The sequence below is a fragment of the Phoxinus phoxinus genome, assembly GCF_949152265.1.
Source record: "Phoxinus phoxinus genome assembly, chromosome: 20".
Lineage (NCBI taxonomy): Eukaryota > Metazoa > Chordata > Actinopteri > Cypriniformes > Leuciscidae > Phoxinus > Phoxinus phoxinus.
Window position 1 is genome coordinate 18,653,985 of NC_136895.1, and position 19,827 is coordinate 18,673,811.

General features: G+C 36.5%; 1 protein-coding gene and 1 long non-coding RNA gene across 3 annotated transcripts in view; both read left to right on the forward strand.

Moving 5' to 3' along the window:
- The window catches only part of lrp1ba (low density lipoprotein receptor-related protein 1Ba), a 237,947-nt gene extending 227,046 nt beyond the window's left edge, over nucleotides 1-10,901 (forward strand). Inside the window, exons 85-91 of the mRNA XM_079593787.1 lie at nucleotides 273-447; nucleotides 542-646; nucleotides 6,560-6,636; nucleotides 7,258-7,348; nucleotides 7,528-7,678; nucleotides 8,989-9,096; nucleotides 9,705-10,901. Of these exons, the coding sequence (XP_079449913.1) occupies nucleotides 273-447; nucleotides 542-646; nucleotides 6,560-6,636; nucleotides 7,258-7,348; nucleotides 7,528-7,678; nucleotides 8,989-9,096; nucleotides 9,705-9,845 (848 nt within the window). The 3' untranslated portion in view covers nucleotides 9,846-10,901. The remainder of the gene's footprint in view (nucleotides 1-272; nucleotides 448-541; nucleotides 647-6,559; nucleotides 6,637-7,257; nucleotides 7,349-7,527; nucleotides 7,679-8,988; nucleotides 9,097-9,704) is intronic.
- Nucleotides 10,902-13,493: 2,592 nt separating this feature from the next.
- On the forward strand, nucleotides 13,494-15,260 carry LOC306988471. Of its 2 annotated transcripts, none has more exons than XR_013795410.1 (3): nucleotides 13,494-13,575; nucleotides 14,135-14,292; nucleotides 14,468-15,260. It is a non-coding gene; the product is annotated as an uncharacterized lncRNA (long non-coding RNA). The 2 variants fall into 2 exon arrangements; XR_013795411.1 differs by having other exon boundaries at nucleotides 13,511-13,575; nucleotides 13,675-14,292.
- Nucleotides 15,261-19,827: the final 4,567 nt, after the last annotated feature.

The window sequence follows — 19,827 nt, forward strand, 5'->3', positions numbered from 1 at the left end:
CAAAAAAAGTTTTGAAGTTCCCTAACAGTTTCCATTACATTTTATAATATTTGAACCAGCTACACTAACATCAAACCCTGTTTGAATCAATTGTGAATAGCACTATACTGTATATACACTTAGAGCTGCTGTCTATGTAGAGCACTTAAAACGTGTCATAAGTTTACAGAACAGTTTAGTTGCTGTTAAGAATCCCTCTAGAGTTAAGATGTGACGGCATACATTGCTTCTGATTAGTCATAATAATGGGTTTTCTTTCTGTCTGATCGCAGATATTTGTCACCATTATTGCGTGAACTCCAAAGGCTGCACGCTGTCCGGCTCGGGACATGTGGAGTGTGTGTGTCCCACCCGTTACGAGGGGCCGAAATGCGAGTCAGACCGATGTCTTCGCTGCCGAGGGGCCCCGTGTATCGTAGACGAAGAGACTGGAGACGTCGCCTGCAAGTGTGTATTTAATACTTACATTAGCACTTTGTGTATCAGTATCAAGAAAAACCAGATGGACTTTCGTCCTTGTTGTTCACGTGTGTGTTCGCAGCTGTACGAACGGCAGAATCGCAGCCAGCTGTCAGTTGTGTGACGGATACTGTTATAACGGCGGAACCTGCCACCTCGACTCAGAGACGGGCCTGCCGTTCTGTCAGTGAGTAATTTCTTAATAGCTTTCTATGGCAACAAATTGCCTGTCGTTATTTAGATTCATTCATTTTAAATTACTCCCTCCGGCAACCACTTTAATAGGATTTTTTTCTGCTCGTCTGACTTGGGAGGATGAATGTTTTGTAAAGGTGAACAAGAGAGAGGGAGTATTATAGCAAAAGAGTGAATTATCACAGCAGGGGTCCATAATTGGCCGCTTATATCGACCTCTATATTTGTATTTTAGAGAGAGAGGCAGGGAAACCAATGAGAGATGTGAGCGGAAAAGAGCACAGTATTCAAGTACAAAAAAGACAAAGGAGAAAATTGTTAAACTGAAGGAAAAAAGCTGTTCATTCATACCATAAAAATCCCTTAAAGGGACAATACAGCCACAAATTTAAATCTAATTTCATCCATAAGTCATTTTAAGATGTGTCTAGCTTCATTTCTACTGCAGAACACTCAGTCGCTCTTTTCCATGAAATGACAATGTACAGGAAGTGAAGCTTCAATCGAGGATACAGATACAGTAAAAGTATGGTGATGACTTGTACAACTTGTTTGCTATATTATAAGACGTTTGAAGCCATACAATAGTTTTGTGTGAGAAATGTAAGTCATTAACTGCGCTCTCCGGATTCAGTGATTCAATCAGATCTGTGAATGAATCATTCAGATGGTTCAACTGAATCAACTGATTCATTGAAAATATCTGGCTCTGATTGACAATGGCTGCATCCGAAATCTCACACTTCCCTAAAATATAGTTGGCGAAAAACAGTCTGTGAGCCGAGTAGCATGTCAGAATTAACAACATTCATATTAGGCTATATAAAACATACTTTTTAACTTATTCAAATAAGTACCTACTCAGAGAGAATGCAATTTCGGACGCAGCCCTGGTGTAAAATAATGATTTATTCATGAATCAGACTTTGATACAGTTCTCACAATCACACCAAGGTGAGTTCATAAATGGTTAGCCAATCATTGCATAGGCCATTTGCATATAGTCTTAAAGGTACAGTAGCAAAACAGCCTGTTTCATTTAAAGTTTGGGAAATTATCGTGAAGAACTCAAGAAACTCAAGGTTCAAGAAACCTTGACAATATAAGACATACTAAGTATGCTTTTTGTAGTGTCACCAAATGGATTTGCAAATATAATAATCGCTTTTAAGTGAGAGAAACCGACCACAGTGAAATGGATGGAAAGTGTAGGCCTAACCGTTTTTCAGCGGCACACTAATGTGAATCCTTTTTGCATAAAATGGCGGAAATTTCTTGTCCTTTGAAAAAAAATTGCATATGAAGAAAGAAATTGATAGACGGACAGCATAAGAGAGTGACAAAGCGATTGAGCCATTGTACAGATGCTGAATGCGGCAGTGGACGTACTCCATCTCTCTGCTGAAATGATTCGGGTTTTGTCTGGCCGATGTGATGGCGCTTTTACTTTTCTCTTCCACACACAATAAACCGCACCGGATTATATTTTTTTACCTGCCTCATTTTCTTGCTTGCCAAAGGCTTTTTATCTGCAGTGAAAAGGAAGACGGTGCATCCTCAAAAACCTTTGGATGAAAAAATACGCCAATATTTTCTACAGTAAATGAACCTGAATGGATCGCACTAGTAGAAATGAAAGGTATGGTAAAGATCAGGCCATTCAGGAAGAATAAGTGTTCATGGAAGTATGCATCACACTCTTAAAGTCAGGCTTTGTTTGGCTTCCTCCCTCTCCGTGTTATCAAAGAAAATCTCGTTGAAGATGGACATAAATTCTTTATTGTGACACCTGGTCTTCGTTTCCACTTCTTTTTCCATCTCTTGTTGCCACTGATGGTCTGATAACGCCATTGTGCCCTTCGGGAACGAATCAATTTGCATGCAGACGATTCAATCTTGTGTTTTTCTTTGGTGTTTGAAGGTGAAGGGTTGGTAATGACAGTGGCCAGACATTCAGATATTACCTGGAGAATGAGTGCATTAACGTGAAGATGCAGTGCGTCCTGCTCATTCAGACCTGCTTGATTTCACATCACCCCATCAGAGACTTTTGTTTGTCCTTCCTCCGTTTCGTTATCTTTCTCCAGCAGCGTTTCATTAGAGCTTGTTTTAGCGGGTCTCAATAGAGGGCCCTGCAGACACTCTTGTGTTAGATTGGAATTAAACAAAGAGACTCGAGTGTCCAGCAAGTCTGTGGTTTGCATGACTTGAAAAGTATTCTTTCGTTTGATCATTTCTGGTTGAAATGTGCAGTTCTGCCTCTGTGTTGCATGCAGATGGCCATGTGCGGCACACTGTAGCTATTTTGTTTTATATAGCAGAAGGGTTGGACGATAATTTGAATATTTATGATATTATGATATGCTCACAAAAGTGCAATACAAAAGTAAATAATATTCTGGCGAGCCACAATTTTTTCGATTTTTTTATCCAGTGTGACTTTCCCCCACATTCTCATTTACGCAATACATCAGAGCCTTTAACATTTCACTTTTTTTTGTAACTCCCATTATTGTCAATGGTCATTGTCATCACTGTAAAACAACTGTCCATTCACATAAAAATGCATTATGGTGATGGCAATGAGAATATTTCTAATTGTATGTATTTACTTAAATTATTGCATTTTTACGATTTATTTATTTAATTTGCATTAAGATGATATTTTTTTTGCATTACGCTTTTAAGAATGAGATTTAGTTATTTTATTCATTTGTGTTTGTGATAATGCAATAAGAATGAGATTTGTTTTATTTATTTATTGCATTACAAATCTGAAAATGACATTTATTTATTTAATTTTTAGCATTATATGAAGTTTTTTTTATACTTAGCTTTTTGCAGTATGATAATTTTTTTATTGTTATTATTTGTTTGTTTTGCATTACAGAACTGAGCATTAAATAGTTTTTTCATTATGGTAATGAGATTTATTATTTTGCATCACAATAAGAATGATATTATTCTATTTTTTGTTTTTGCATTAATAATGAGAATTAGATTTTTTTTTTTTTCCTTGATTTATTTTGTATTATGGGCATGAGAATGAAATGATTTTTCTTTTTACATTATGGTAATGAGAATGAGATTTATTTGTTTATTTATTGGCTTTATTATTGTAATGAGAATGAAATTCATTTATGTATTGATTATATTTTACATTACGGTAATGAGAATGAGATTATTTTATTTGTTTGTTTATTGCATTATTGTAATGAGAATGAGATTTATTTATTAACTATATTTTGCATTACGATAATGAGGATGAGATTATTATTATTATTATTTTTTTTTTTTTGCTTTGCAATAATTGTCATGCAAATAATGTCACAAAGCAAAGTTTTTTTTAAAGAATAGTCTTAAAAGCAGGCTTTATGTGCTTTATGTAGAATACAGTTTAATTTGTAAAATATTTCCCAGCTATGTACTTGACAGGATTCATGAATTAATGTTCATGAAGCGCCTATACTGTAATGATAATTAACTGTCATGTTGACGTCGCCCAGTCTTTTATAGAAAGGCATAATAGCCTCCAGCTGTTGGCAGTGTGTGTAAGTGTGTTTCAGGCCTCCTTTCTGTTCTGTTCTCCTCATGTGTCTCCTTTCGTCTCGTTGCGTTCTCCTCAGTTGCCCGTCCGAGTTTAAAAGCCCGAGGTGTGACGAGAGAGCTAACCTTTGTGATCACTACTGTCAGAACCAGGGCGTTTGTTTCCTCACCGCCTATAACAAACCTCGCTGCAAGTAGGTCTTCCTGGTTCATTAAATTTGCAAAACATTCCAGAACATTCCCACAATCCCATCCGCCAGCACGTGTCTGGCCTGTTCGTGGAATGCCGTCACACACACAGACATCGCCAACCGACTCGCACAGCTTCCAAGAGCACGTTTCACACACATTGCACTCGCTTTTCCTGGACACACGCAGCCATTTCTCCGCACCATGCTGTAGGTGTGCGCTTCTCAGTGTGTTTCATTTCTGTGTTTGCCATGACTGGAGTGATGATATAGTGATGATAGTCCTGCATATGCTGAGGACGACGTATCTTTGATTGGTCTTCTAGTATACATTATTTATCATCTTATTTTGTTTGCAATTTTCATGAAGTCCTTTGTGTTCTCTTTCCATTATGCTGCACTTTTGTTTTCCCATTTTGTTTTTTAAAGCTTTATGTTTAAATAAGGCACTTTTCATGAATATGGTACACTTTGGGGTCCTGTGACTCCCATGATTTTTGGTTGTAAACCTATTTCAGTCAGGACCGCTTTAAGAATGAATTTTATTGACAATCTTTGGATTTGGCGATAGGCTTAAACTCTACGGTGCTCGAGCTGCCATTGTAGAAAGCTTGAGATACATCCTTGAGACACAAAACCCCCAGCCTTGTAATAACTAAATGTTTCTTAGCATATGTTACAGAAAGATAATGATTACGTACATGGAGTTTCTATACATCATCCACTGCTCTGTTATGAAGATGCAAGGAGGTGAAGGGGTGCAGGTGGGTGTAAATATCTGTGCGACAGACTGCGGAGCGTTCGTGAATGAGCTTAAATACTGAGCGTCAGCTGATATAGTTTAGCGATCAGTGGTCTGCCTGAACTACGCTTGAATTCCATTCGATCACTCAAGCTCCATTAAATAAGTTTGACCTAGTATAAAAGTACAATATATGTAAACATACACAAATATCTGTATCCTCCCCTTAATTTATTTTTATTTTTGGCCTGTCAGAAGTCTGTCCTTTTTGACTGTGCCTTAAAAGTAAAATCTCATAAAATAGGAGTATTTTGAGTCAGTCTGTTGAACTAAAATTGCATTTATTGTACAATTTTTTTTTATGTAATTAATTATGACATATGTATTATAATAGTCATTATTGAATCTGTATAGAGTATATTATAATATTAATATATTATATATTTATGTTAATTTATGTATTATTTGTTTACTAAATTACATACATACACTATATATATATATATATATATATATATACTGTGTGTGTATGTATGTATATATATATATATATATATATATATATATATATATATATATATATATATATAAAACATTCATTAAAATATGTCATCTATTAAAAGCAATTTTTATCTATAATAAATATTAATATAACATTTTATATATCATTATATATAATATATTTTATAATATATTTAATATTTTATCATTAATACTATTCATTAACTATATCTAAACTATCTGTAATTTGTGTATTTACTGGTATTCAAATGTATTTGTCTCAAAACCACAAAAAAAAAGGATAGAAAACAGCTAATTTATAATATTTTCCCCATTTTTTTTTATCCTATATTTGTAAAAAAAAAAAATTGTGTTCCTATATTGTACCCTATCCATGGAAAGTTCCAAGTATTTCATTTTATCTAGCGGAATTGTATAGCAGGATATTCCCACCCTCCTGAAAGGAAACAGACTCCCTGTCCGCAGATAGTTTGGTTAAACAATGTTTTTGAACAGTTTCATTCACGCCACCATCTCTCATAAGAGCATTATCTCTCACATCGGTAGAGTTCTGCTGTGGACGCATGCCATGTAGATCCAGGAAGTCAAACACACACATTGCATGTGTCTCAAGTAAGAATAATGCATCCCTCAGGCTGGATTTATACCTCCCCCTGTGATTTATCCTGCGTTTATCATTAAAACGTGTTTTCATGCTTGTCAAAACCAAAATCAATATAACAAATTATACCATTATAATGAATATAATAAAGGAACACCAGAGTGAAAAATCTATGTATTGTGGTAAAAGTGGTCAATTGAAACTTTTTTTGGTGTTGTTGTATAAATCTAAGGATATGATGATTTGGGTAGTCAATGCATTGTAAATTTCACCAGCTGTGATTTGTTTTTGATTCTCTTTTCACAGGTGCTCTGCAAACTGGTCAGGAACACAGTGCGAAAGACCCGCAACCAAGACCAACCGCTCAGAAAACGTCAGCGGGAGTGAGTGTCGCAAACACGCGTGCACGTTTTGACAAAAACTGAATTGCAATCACAGTTGATTCCAATGGAGTTTGGTGTTAGCACATGTTGCTAAGCTAACGCCATACAAGTACTACAAATTGTCCCACATAAATATTTGGCGAAATGTTCTGTTTTTCTCATTAGATTAAACTATTTTTCACCAATTGTTTTCATTATTTTTTCGGTGTATTTATAGTCAACACTTTCCTAGTCCTCCATCTTGAAGCCTAATGTCACGTTAGTCAGTCAGGAGAGAAAGCACCACTGCTCTGCCCTTCTGTCCGAGTTTGTAACGATGACCTTTCTTCTAGTCGTCAGTCAGACGGTTGCAGACATTCATTTTATTTCTGCAGAGAAAATCTGACATTTGAGGACATATCTCAGCGTGACATTTTAACTCCTGTGCATGTCTAGCCATGTTAGCTAAGAGAGCATTAGCATCATCGCAGAACAACTCACTCATAAAGTCTTTTATGGATGTGTTCGTGATCAATGAAAGAGGATTTAAATTTTACTCCCTTTTTATATATTTATATAAACACTGTATATATGTAAACACTATGTAATACATTTTTTGTTCTGTTTGTTCTTTCTTTCCAGGAAGTATTGCCATAATAGTGCCTCTAGTTCTTCTTGTTTGCATCATCACTTCTGTTACAGTGGGACTCCTTATTTGCAAAAGATGTCGAAGGTAAATATATAAACAGATCTCTTATTAGCTGTATTAGATGTCTAATCAGAACATTAAACATATGATTTATTGATATTGCTGTAGCAAATCTCATAAGCCAGCAGTGATTAAGTGTTAAGCTGGTGTGTTAAATGATAGCTACAAACGTAATAAACCTAAAATACATTACCCCTTCACAGAGGTAAGCAGGTTCAGCGGCAGCCCATGGCGAACGGCGGCTTGAACGTGGAGATCGGAAATCCGTCCTATAACATGTACGAAGTTGAACACGACAATCACGTAGACGTCGGAAGCTTTCTTCACCCCAGCTTCACCCTTGACCCTCATAAGGTACTAAACAAGTAGGAATTGTAATTGCTTGGCATCACTTGCTGGGCTTAACTGATATACATGGTTTGATCGTAAATGTAGGTTAGCCAATGCAATTGCTTGCTGTCAAGTGTCAAAATCTGTGGGATGACATTGATTTCTCATGAATTTTTCCATGAATTTGTTCTGCTCGTGTTTCATAAATGAGGCCCATTAAAAACAAAAGACCAGCTTACACATATACATTTTGTGAAAAAATAATCAAAACAAACTTTTTTTTTTCTAAAACAAAGTTTGGTTTAGTATAATTAATATACTAATATCAGTGGCGTACCATGGGGTTTCAGTCAGGGCCTTCAGTAATGATCTCCACTACACCCCCACCCCCGCCCCGTCGCCTTAACAACACCACACACACCGATAACAGCTATATAGGCGTAATTTGCTGGTGGGACATGTCCCCACCACTTTTTGAAACATCAGGGATGTACCTAATACAAATAAATAAAACATCTACGATTAACTAGCAGGACATTCATTTTGTTTGTTAAATAAGAGTCATTGTAGCGCTGAAATCTGTTGTTTTTTAAATCAAGCTGATCGCTCGTTGCCGCGGCGCGGCGGCGGATACAGTGTTCTCTTGTGGCTCGCACACAGTATTCACTCGGACGCGCGCTTCAATCTATCGCCGTTGCAGAGACTCTATTCGTTCCAGTGAAATCACAAAACAAAATGCACACAAAGTGTCCCTGCTTGATATACAACCACTGATGAACATATTCGGTTTTGATGAAAAAAAACCCGATACGAGTGCGGATTAGAACCCAGAACCTCTGACACACTTGGCAAAAGTTCCTCCACTAGACCATTAAAGTACACAAGTAAAGCTTGCAGATCTATGAATTTATTCACGTAAAAATTCTCGGCACTAACAATATATGTTAGTACCAGTAGATCTCATTAAATGACAAATGTACCCATAATGACCCAATGTACTATTGAAATTGATTTCTGGACAATGTTATTTTTCCCGGAAAATTTTATTGTACACATGTATTGTATCTGATTACAATCTCCCCCCACCAATGTTGATAACATCAGCGCGGTCTAACCGATGAGCCGACATTTTCTTTGTTCTCTTTAATTTAGCCAAAATCCCACAAGGACATTCAGTCTTGATTTCTTGCGCTAAAGCTAGCAATTTTAGCTTTAAACTCTTGCTTTATGTGTCATTTAGATTGCATTCCCCAAATGTATTATTTTAATCTATAAGTTTGTTAATGTGTACAGTGTTTTAGTGCATTCCATTTCAATTGGGTGTTGTTTTTCAGGGCTGGTGTGTGAAGTCAAGCGACCAACGAAATTTGCCCCCTGCCCGCCCTTTGACTGCACACACTTTACCTATCCAGAACGTTCCAAAGGAGCTCATTCCAGGACAGGTGGACTCCCATTATCATTTAAATCTACATTAAATGAAGAATTTTAGGGTGTGTTCACACTTGGCAGGTTTGGTTGGATTAAAACAAACTGGTGCGATTGCTCTGTTTGAATAAGTGTGAACGCTGCCATTCGAACTCTGGTGAACACCAAACAAGCGGACAGAGATCCCTGAAAAGATGGGTCTTGGTCAACCTCCAAATGAATTCTGGTGCGGTTCAAATGAAATATGAACGCAACACGGACTAAAAACATCTAAACGAACCAAAAGCAGAACATGATGTCGCAAGATGCGACCCTAAAAGAATAGTATGCTCAAGCATAACTGTTTTTAGTCGCGATGTTTCCCATCACAGTTCGGTACAGGCGTCAGAAACTGCATCTCCTCGCTGCAGATCTTAGTTTGTGTGTGACGGAGGGATTCCTGACGCTGTTTTGACTCCATTACACATTTTATAAGCTCTTCATGAGTTGTCAGCTGATAAAAATCATCATATTATGTACACATTATTTTCCCAAAGAACCAAGACAACTGAACTTTAAGTGTGAACACACCCTTAGTTTACAAAGTAAATATAAACCAAACTAAACCATCATTGTGTATTCACAGGCCATGAACTATTCAAACCCCATCTACTCAAAGATGTACCATGACGGACAGCACTGTCGAAAGCCAGTCATCCACCTCGATATGAGACGCGATTTACTCCCAAAGAGACTGGACACGACGATTCGAGAAACGGCGGCGTAGCCTAGCTTTTCCTGCTTTGTTTTTATATAGATCTGTATAAAATGTATAAAACAAAGAACTTTTTATGTCCAGTCAGGTTAGATCATCTCACGTTGTGTTCCACATATATGTGCCAATATCCTTTTTACGACTTTTTTTTTGTTCAGTTGCAACCAAAATGTCTTTTTATAAATGACAAATGCAGTGTTTTTCTTTGCTTTGTGACTTTGTAAATGCACTACACAAATACGAAAAAATGAAACGAAACAGCTGCTCAGTCTCAAAAGGCTTTATACACATTTAAAGAGAATTTTATATGGGTTTATTTACATACTCACTATGTATATGTTTTCCTGTTGGTGGTACGATCACCAATGCCTAGATATTCCCAAGTTGCCTCTTACATTTAGCAGTATTAGAAAAAAGAGACACCTATTTAATAAATGCATCATATGCTCATCACAGATTTTATTTTTGATATTTCTCATTGATGTTTCTATTTAAGTTGACCAGACGCTTCAAATATGCAGTCAAAACCGAAAGTGAAACCAACCCACGATGGGTTTTTTGCAACTGTAGTACAACTTGAAACCATGTTATATTTCATTTGCATATTGCAAAACATATCTTTCAGCACTTACAAGGACTAAACAATGATTTTACGTCACTCACCTTCACTCACTGGTTGTGATGCGACATGCGTGGGACTCTTGTGATGCCATGTTTGATGAAAAAAACACACATTCTCTGTGCAAATGTACACAACTATAGGAGGAGAAAAAAAGTTTTATAATTTTATAGTTGATTTGTACGTCCGGTTTGCTTGTATTTTCTGGAAATGTATTAAATGTAGACCTTTTATACAAAACGATGTACGCAGTGTATTGGTCCGTCTTCACTTTGAGATGCAACTGGAGTGTTTTTTTAATGATGAAATGACATAGCTTGATATTGCACTGCGCAATCGTACAGGTTGCTATTGTATAAAGGGAAATTAATTGGAATACATATAGATACATACACCTGATGTGATTTTGGACCAAGAACTATGAAATAAATGTTTTTTCTTGACATTTTAAATGCGTTTTAGTTGTGATTGAAATGTGCACTGTTGTATAACTCAGGCTATTGTCAGGCTATATGCAAACTTAACATGGCTTATTTGTGTTGCGTTATTAGATGTCATCTTCCTTGTTTAACCGGTTTGCTCAATTTACATTTCAGGAGCAGCGGATGCATTTTCCATAGAGAACAGAAGGTAAGAGATGTGGAAACCCTCATAAAAGTAACCGGATTTACATTGGAAGATGTTGCTGCCAGAACAATTTGCGAACAATCTGGAAAAACCGCAAAGAAAAACTCCTGGATTTGGCACTTTACCTTTTACCGTGATATTAATCGGATTGGAATTCTTAATGGATCGGGGATTTTCATGCCCATGTACCCCGGGTCTTAACGTGACACTGATCAGCTTCGTCTTTTTTGGACCTGGTCTTCTGGCTCTGACTGTCATGATGTTCATTCGAAGGCCTTGCAGACATAATTCGAATAATTTTGCAGAGTTTTTTTTATTTTGTCTGATTCCACCTTCATTGTGGATGTTTCTGTTGTTGTTTGATGGTGAATATATCGCTTGTGGCATGGTATACTGGGAAGGAGATTACGTAATGAATGAAGAACTCCAGATAAAATGGTGTAAACCCAATGGAGTGAACGCAACAGACCTGCTAGAATGGACCGAAAAACTCATTTTCTACTCAAGGGTGAGTGAACTGTACAGCTCTTAATTATTTTATTAAACAAGATCATTTAAAAAAAAAACATTAAATGTTATAATAGCTAGAGATTAAATTATCTGTAAAACATTTAACCATGTAAAAACTACATTCATTGTCGTTTGATGAATATCAATAAAGTTCTGCCATCTATAATAATCTTTTAATTGTTTTTGATTAGCTCTCAGCTTTAGCTCTACTGTCACTCCTGTGTGTTTCCGTCATGGCTGCCGTCATTTACAGCGACTGTAAGAGCAGAACTTTGCAGCAACTGAATAAACATGATGAACCAACACGACTAACATCTCTCAGCGGCTCGGAAGTGGAACCACAGCAACGATCTGTGTGATCTTGGTTCAAGTGGTACTCACTGCAGAGTCAAATGACGACCAGCTCCTCCTCTGTGGAGCTCTAGGGGGGTTGAGGAATAGTCATGGGTAGGGTCGGGGTGTGGTTGGATATTCTAGGCACTCATTAGGCCCAAATTAAATTGGCTCCTCCTCACTGGAGCTCTAGCGAGGAGGAGCTACACGTAAGCTCCGCCCATTTGCTCTGCAGAGAACAGCTTCTCACTTGGTTTGTCATTCTACAACAACAAGATATGGTTTTCTGCTCTGTAGGTGCAATCAAACATTTTTCTCATGACTATTGTGTGCAGCGCTTTTGATTGCAGACTTTAGATGCATGTGAGGGGCTTATTGTTGTTATGAACCATTTTCTGAATCTCTCCAAAAACTGTTATTATATAGTGTACATGTGCCATTTTAAGATGTATGGAGACTGTTTGTTACATGTTTTGTGCATTGTTTTAGACTCGCTTCTTGTGACAGACATACAGTAAAGCTTGGATATTTTGTCACATGCTTTTAGACTTATGAAAGCAACTAACTTGAGAATAAACCATTCTTGTTTCCAGTTTTTATATGTTGTTAATAACGTGAGTTACCCGGAAACATACACAATATAAAACACAAAACTACGTATTTTGAACACCTGCTAGAAAATATATACATCACTTATTAGTCATACTTACAGTTTGTGATTCTGAAGAGCAAGTTGGTCCAAATATATACTGGGTAGTGACCCATCTTTTTGATCCATCAAGTGTGTTGTGAATCCCGCGTTGAACCCCGAGATTTGGGAAGCAATCATCAGTAAATTGACGTGTTGTGGGCTGGTCAAATTGTTTGTGGGCGAAAAACTTTAAATAAGTCCTTCCAAATCACATGTGGATTCGATTAGTACTGTATATCTTGATTGAAGCATTGATATCCAAAACCATGTCCAGCAATGCAGTGGCTGGTTGATGGTGATCATCACATTTAGTTTAATATTCAACAATATTGATCTGCCTGCATTGACACCATTATATGAGATATGACATCACTGTTTTCTCCAGAGCGGCTACATATATAAATTAACTCAATAACTTTTTTACAACAAAAATGAAACATCACTGAACTTTCTTAAGCTGGACTGTGACGCTATTTTCTTCTGGAAACAAACTTTCTTGAATTATTTTCCTGTTATCTCCGTAAAGCTGCTTTGAAACAATCTGTATTGTAAAAAGCGCTATATCAATAAAACTGACTTGACGACATAGATATCATCTTGAAAATGCTATATTGAATAGTATTAATGTCACTTGCTCCATATTCCAAACTGAACTGTGGTACTTGCTGCTTTTATGAGAAATGCAGGTTTGATTCTGGCCTGGGATCCCATTACCTCTATTTTTCCCTATTGTCTCAATTCAATGACAAAGTAAAAAACCTGGAAGATTATGAAAAAGAATGCTTCTTAGTGTAGCAAAGAAAGAACAAACTGATGAACAAGAGTGTCTCACGTTTTTAGAGGCATGTAATACACAGATCAGATTCTTGATAAGAGTGCTCTTCCTGTCCCTTTCTTGAGACACCTTTAAATGTCGATGAAGAAGCAGAACGATACACAGACGACACAGCACAGCCACAAGCGTAAGTATAGTTTTGTTTTTGTTGTTGTTGAATAGTAAGTGGCAAGTAATAATTTGAATATTACTGAATTGTCATTTTCCATAATTTTGTTCATTGCAGCATTCCACCATTTTGTCCATGACTTTTTCATGAGGATCTCGTGCACCGAACTACAAACATTTTGACTTTTGAGCACAAGACACCAGAACATATTCAAAGGCATCAAATAAACCTCAGAAAATGTCTCAATTACTATCCGCAGTTAAGACTGGTCTGGCCAAATCTGCTTTTTTCAGCACTTTACCAGCAAACATTTTGACGATTCCATTGGAGATGTTGGCAGATTACACATTTTCATGCCCATGTGACTCTGAGAACAATACACATCTAACAGGCCTGGTCTTTAGTGCACCTGCATTTTATATTTTAGCTTTAATGCTTCTCTATTTTCAGTATGTTCTATCTGAAGATAAAAATGAAGGAACAGAAGAAAATGGGTGTAACAAAAAGTGTAAATATTGTATCAATTTTTTTATTTATCTGTTTCCACCTATTCTGTGGATCATTATATTGCTGTTAGATGGGGATTACGTCGCCTGTAGTAAAACATACTGGAAAGGAGAGTATGTTCTTGATGACAAGCTAAAAATAAAATGGTGTAAACCTACCGAATTGATCCCTGGAAAAAATGAGAATGAACTACAAATCCTGACTCTCTCTTTTATTACTAAATCACAGGTAAGTCACATACTGTATCTTGAGATAATATAATGAAGTTGTGTAGTATTTGTTGAAAGAAAAACCAACAAGTAGAGCATCAACAAAAAGACTTCTGTCATTCATGTTGCAGAAAGTGTTCATATTCCAAATGGACTGATTTATTTTGTATTTTTTTCTTTTCTTTTTTCCCCAGCTTGGCGGGTATAGTTTGCTTCTTTTCTACAGCATTCTTATGGTAATAATAGTGTTGTGTAGTATCTATCACCACGTTAAAAAGCCAAATAATCCAGCAAACGAAGAAGCGATTCACAGAGAAGAGATTCACGGAGAAGAGATTCAACGGTTCGACATAGGATGATTTTTTTAAACTTCATAATTATACTTTTATAATGCATGGATTCAAGTATAAGGAACGAGAATCAGTCAACATTCTGCTTTATTCTGCTTTATACACTTTTTCTGAGAGTGCATTTTAAAATGTATATTGTTTATATTTAGAGATTTTTTAAAAGGGATATTGTTCACCTTAGAATAGTATTTAAGGAAGATATTTCACCCAAAATGACAATTCTGTCATCATTTAATCACCCTAAAGTTATTCCAAACCTGTATGAGATTTGAGTGAACTATGCATTTAAGAACAATGTGAGAGAGTATTTTCTTTATTTTTTCTTCATATTTGAGTAACTATCACTGTAACTTCCTGATGCTGAATGCTTTTGTTACCAGCAGACATATATTGATTTGTTGTTTAGATATGGTTTGATTTTGTGACTTTTTGTTTCAACACAACTTTGTGACATTGTGTAAGGAAAATTATTGAAGATAAGTTACATGTAAATAGTATGCATGCGCATATTTGTAAAAGAAAGTCTCTGGTTATATTTGATTTGCTTCTAACTTTTTCCTATTTTAAAAAAAAATCCTATTTTTTTAATTTAATTTTTTTTAATTTTTGAATGGAGAAAAATAAATAAATAATTGTTAAAACAGACTTTTTGACCAGCATGAGTTTTTCTACATAGATAGATAGATAGATAGATAGATAGATAGATAGATAGATAGATAGATAGATAGATAGATAGATAGATAGATAGATAGATAGATAGATAAATATATGTTAACCCAAGCTTTATGATTATTATAAAAAAATTGCACAATTGTTAGCTGCACTAATGCTTAATCCCAGAGATTAAAAAAAGATTATAAAAAAACTTTAAAATTAAACAATAACTGTAAATGTCATAGAAGTGTACCAGATAAAAGAGACACGTATTTTATACACTTGATACATTTATATACATTTTATTTTTATTTTATTTCATAAAAAAAAGGTTACAAAATAATGTTTGAGTTAATGCTGATGGTATGCAGATATTGATTTAAGGCGGTTCTGTAATGGGCTGGATTTCCCGAAACCGTCTTAAAGGGGTGGTTCAGGATTTTGGACATCGAACCTCATTTTCAAGTTAGCCTGGTTGTTATTCATCAATGGAGACAGTTTTCAAAAATTTTCATCCAGTCCTTCCAGTTGCATAGCTAGGCTAGCGCGAGTCAACGGTATTTGCTAGCCTGCCATTAAAAACAGTTTTACCCACTCCACAGTCGATGTAAATGTCTGTTGAGAGAATAATGTTAGAAATCAAACTACCCTTTCATCGCATTGCAATAGTTATACTTTGTTCCCTGTATTTATTAGCACAGTCTACAGCAGCGGTGGAGTGATATTAAAGGGATAGTTCACTTTGAAATTAAATGTTGGTATGTTTTATCTTACCTGAAGTGCATCTAAGATGTAGGTGTCTTTGTCTCCGCAGTAGTTTCAATTTTGATATTTTTAGGTCAAACCGTTCTTGTCTGTCAGTCATATAATGCAGGTATGTACTGTCTAAGACACGAAACAAGCGGTTTGTGTGATAAAACGAACAGTATTTATATTGTTTTTATCTCTTTTACACAACCACGTCCAAGTGATCTGTTTACTTAGTCTGCGCAAGCGCCGTAGAGCGCCGGAAGTGATCTCTCTCTCTCTCTCTCGCTCATCTCTCCCGGATGAGTTTGCGCGAGCTTATGTAAATGTATTTTTTTTTTACATCGGTTTAAGCGCAAACTAGTACCATTTCTATTAGCCATCTTACCTACAAGTTCAAGTCAACTTTATTGTCAATCAAACCATGCAACAGTTTTTTTCCCCATTTACGTCAGCTAAATGCACTATTTTTCAGGGTGTTTGAGATAATATAATGCCTAAAAATCTATACAGTATCTGGGAAAATGATGATAGTTAGGCCTACTCAATAAAAAAAAATAAAAAAAACTGGACGCGCGAATGAGGTGAATTCGCCGTGCTAAGTAAACGCCTCATTCACGCCGCAGGACTTCCATACGCGCGTAAACGCGTCTTCACATTGAAATCACTCGCGCCAGACACTCTATTCGCGTTTGGTGTGAACGCAGCACACACTTGTCTGCGGTTCGTCCGACTCTGCTTCTAAATCTCTCTCCGGCCGGTGAGGTTTACTGTTAGTGTTCCATATAAACGCTATGTCCATATTAACTTCAGCCGGTTAGCCAGTAAGCTCGCTACGACGCCGGTGAAAACATACAACAGCCCGCCAGCCCCTGATGACAACGACGACGAAGATTTATATTCTTCGTCAGTTTTTATTGGCAGTTGGCAAACAAGCTGAGTGATGCATGATGCATTACCGTCCGCCACCACGCACGGTAATAGAGTCAGGGGTACGCCGTCGATTCGACGCAGAAGCATAAAACAGGCTTTACTCTTTAATGCATCAGCGTCAATGTAGGCAATGGTCTAACGGAAATAAAATCACCATAAATCGTCATGAATGCGATTTTCTAGTTTTTTTGGTTCGTTCCAATGGTCAGACTAAAAAAAAAAGTAAAACATTCTTTCTAGTTCATATTTCGTTCGTGTGAACATCCATACGCAGCACAAAAGTCAGGCATCATCCATGAATTCGAAGTACAGGCGGGGATAGCAGTGTTACCTAGCTACTTCCTATGACAAGACCCCTGTTCCAAGATGGCGGCAGTTTTGACGCATGCTTAGAACCCCAAGGCGACTTCTAGTGTGTATATATCTATAGTCATAGATATATGGTCTTACATATAATATATATAAATAGATATATGATATATGATAAATAGATATATAAATAGATATATGGCCCTGAAGCGCGAACCAGCCTTTTAAATTTCAACCGCCCATTGGGCTCATTGTGTTGTCTCAATCTTCATCGAGTATGGATAGGTGAGCATTGCGTTTAATTTAGCTCAGCTAAACAAGATACGTATTCAAACACAACCTACAACTTAATTTTCTAATGTGACTAATGTAGCCTCACTCGCACCGTTTAGTTTTTCATTTGATTTTTCTGCTCTTTAGTCTCATTCGTTTCTTTGCTCCTCTGGATTTGTTGATGTTTCCTGGACTCCGGATACCGGATACCGACTTATCAACAGCTTTTCGACTACGCTCCCCTGTCTGCAATGTACAGAACCCGTTTTGTTCATTAAATGTTCTGATCTTTACTTTTTATGTTTTATTTATTATACTTAAAAGAAATGTGTATAATCGATTATTTTGTTTTTTCTTTATTCACATATGTATGACTTTTGGAAGTGCAATTTGATTACCATAAAATAAAGTTGAATTAACGTAACCTGTCCTTTTTACTCTTCAAAGTGTACACTTGCAGGTGTTGATTATAATTAGGCTAATTTACTGATATCCCTATTAAATAATAAGGATAAATATATTTAAAAAAGGTATACAATTATCTAACTAATTCAAAATTAACATCAACACATAAAATGGAGGATATGTATAGGTACATAAAATAAATAGATTGCCAGAACTGTGCAGTCAACTTCGGATGTGCATCTTCTGCCGTCAACTATATATCCATTTGAAAAGAACGATTTCATTCATTTTCACCAGACACATTCTATTCAGTTTCCGATGTGCTGCGCTATAAGCTGAACAAATCAAATGTAATAAAATGTTGGCACAGTCGCATTTATGTATTTGGAGAAAACTGAATGCACGTTTTATTGGCAACATCATATTTTGGAAAAATGTCACCCCATGCACAATATTTTCATGAGACATAAAAAAAAAAAAAAAAAAAAAAGCACCACTGAAATCCACATGTTAGAAGAACATGTTTTAGAGATGTATTAACAAAAAAAGGAGTTATGGGGTTGAAGGGAAGTATATGGAATAAAAATCGATGACGGCTGCATCTCTAACCTTCATCAAGTTGAAATAGATACAGCACTTCAGAAAAGCTTGCAGATGAGACAAGCTTGCACTCTACCTGGTGCAGAAAAACCACACATCCTGTTATAGAATGATAACCATCGTTCCCACGGACAGGTAGAAACATGTGACAGTTCCTGTGACGTATACTGTTCTGAGGGCAGTCGTGTGATTTTGGTCTAATGCCGTTTGTTTGTTTGTTTTCTCTCATCTCTGCTGCTAACAGGAGATGACCTGATTGCTGGCAGCCATTTGCTGATAGCCAACATTTCCCTTCTCTGCAAATCAATATTGTTGAGCTATAGGCTATAGCCTATCTTATTCTTTTGTTAAATTGAATGTGCCATTTGTAACTTGTAGGGAGGAGGGTGCCATTTTCTTGTCAAGGAAGTGTTCTTGTTTTTTGTCAACTCCATTTTGTTTGTTGTTTTGGCCTTGCCCCCTCCTGAAGCCTTTTTGTGTTCATGTTACAATTCTTTTTTTTATAATAAACTAAATTTACAGTTGATTTTGGTGGTTGGCAGTGTTCCTTAGTGCTGGGGTTGGGAATAAGAAGCTCCATGTGGCTTTTTCTTTAATCTTGTTACGTTCTCCTTGATCCCCGAGCCTAACTTTGAAAAGGGGGATCGTAACACAGTCTAAACTTCTTCCTTGAGTCCTTAACTTAACTATTCTGATTTGTGAAATCTTTCACAGTAGTGTTTTGCTCAGTTAACCCTTGAATGATTGAATGTTTCACAGACAGTTTTTTTTAGTTTAACCTTTCCTGAGTAATGATGGGAAAATATTCAAGTCAAGGTGTGCCAAACGGATAGACTCGTATCCACAGACTGAGTGCTATAATCAAATCAAAGGCTGCTTCAAATAAGTATAAGTTCAGGGGTGATGTAGCGAACCGCTAGTCAAAAGGAACAAATATTTAATTAATAATCATAATAAATCACAAAAAATAAATCTATACAATTTCATTATAATCATGAGAATTTGTTCGAACGAAAAACTAAAAATGGCAACAAAAAGAGGTGTGGTTTTTGAGTGACGGAGAAGCGAAAATAAAAGAGGAAGTAGAGAAGCGGAAGGGAGAGTCTGGTCGGGAAGTTGAATCCGCGTCTGGAAAAGTCTGAGGGAAAACGAGGCGTTGTTTCAGCGTGTCGTGAAGTGCGCTGTGGGATTATTGTTCATGTCGACAATGTCTGAACGTCTGCATTATGGAATATTGGCGTACGGACCCGCATGCAATGATTGAGTGGCTGATCGAACTGGAA